This window comes from Apaloderma vittatum, unplaced genomic scaffold, assembly GCF_000703405.1.
Source record: "Apaloderma vittatum isolate BGI_N311 unplaced genomic scaffold, ASM70340v1 scaffold27810, whole genome shotgun sequence".
In the NCBI taxonomy this organism is placed as follows: Eukaryota; Metazoa; Chordata; class Aves; order Trogoniformes; family Trogonidae; genus Apaloderma; species Apaloderma vittatum.
Window position 1 is genome coordinate 1 of NW_009696659.1, and position 1213 is coordinate 1213.

A 1213-nucleotide genomic window follows, 5' to 3' on the forward strand; every position below is an offset into this window, starting at 1 on the left:
AGCCTGGGGCGGTCTCGACCCTGCTCTGCAACAAGCAGGACAGCAGGACCCCGACCCTGCTGTGCGCTACCAAGGAAGCCTGCTGAGATACTCACTTCCAGGTCACCTCCAGGCTGAGTTTGAGGGTGCCCAAGTCATTGATATCTACAGCCACTACTTGGGGCAGAGCCGCAAAGAGGTCCTTGGTCTCGCAGGACACGTTGCCCACCACGACGTGGTTGGCCAGGCTCTTTAGCTCTGTCACCTGGAGAAGGAGAGGACAAGATGAAACCATGGGCTTCACACTCTCCGTGCTCTTTACCACCAGATGGCCTCCTCCCACCCCAGCGAGGGTGAGGTTTAGGTGTGGTCCAGGAGGGAAGCCCTGCCAGGATGCAGGGTGGCAGCTGGCTCACACCATCCCTGCCCCCTTCTGCGCCCTACCTTGATGGAGAGGAACTCGGTGACAAGGGGCAAGAAGACCATTTCCTCGCTGTCCCACACCTGCTTGCTGTTCACCTCGATGCGGCCTCGCAGCTTCCACCTCTGCCGGCCGTACTTCATGAAGATCTGGAGGACACAGAGACGTGGGTATGGGGCAGATGAAACACCAGGGTGTTGGGGGGCTCTCTGCGCACCCCCTGAGGTGTGTCTGGGGACCTGTGCCACCCACCACCGCCCTGCAACGAGCCCTCCACACCAGCATCCACCTACACCCTTCCCTGCCCCAGGCACCCTGAGGGCCACAGGGCAGAAGAAGAGCAGATCCCAATGCACATGGTCCCACCAACCTCATACTGGTCACCGGCACAAAGCCGGGCAAAGCCCGCCAGAGAAGGCAGAGGGAGGTCAGCGGGCGGCGAGGCGGGCGGGCACAACAGCGGGTGAGGGACGGAGCGAGACTCTTTTACCTTTCATCCGGACGTGGAACTCGCCCAGCTGGCTCTCCAGCTCATTCTCCAACAGACACATGTTCTGAGGACAGATGCACAGAGAGCAACCTTGTCAACAGCCACCCCCCGAGGGGACCTCAGCGTGCTGCCAGCCCACCCCAGCCACTCTGCCTCACCTCTGTGTACTCCTTGTAGCCCTTGTTGGCCTCGGCCAGGCTCTCGCGTGCCTCCCGGCTGCCCGGCGAGCCCGTGCTGTAAGCCTTGACCATGTTGTGGGCTCCGTCGCGGAGCCGCCGTTGGATGCAATAAGCCTCGTAGAGCTCATCGATCTGCAAGGATGG

General features: G+C 61.7%; 1 protein-coding gene across 1 annotated transcript in view; it reads right to left on the minus strand.

The window, feature by feature from the left end:
• Positions 1-95: 95 nt before the first annotated feature.
• Positions 96-1213, minus strand: part of LOC104278763 (protein FAM65A-like) — a gene marked incomplete at both ends in the record, with an annotated part of 2495 nt that continues 1377 nt past the window's right edge. The window contains 5 exons of the mRNA XM_009875843.1: positions 96-244; positions 424-549; positions 771-813; positions 890-954; positions 1049-1201. Of these exons, the coding sequence (XP_009874145.1) occupies positions 96-244; positions 424-549; positions 771-813; positions 890-954; positions 1049-1201 (536 nt within the window). The remainder of the gene's footprint in view (positions 245-423; positions 550-770; positions 814-889; positions 955-1048; positions 1202-1213) is intronic.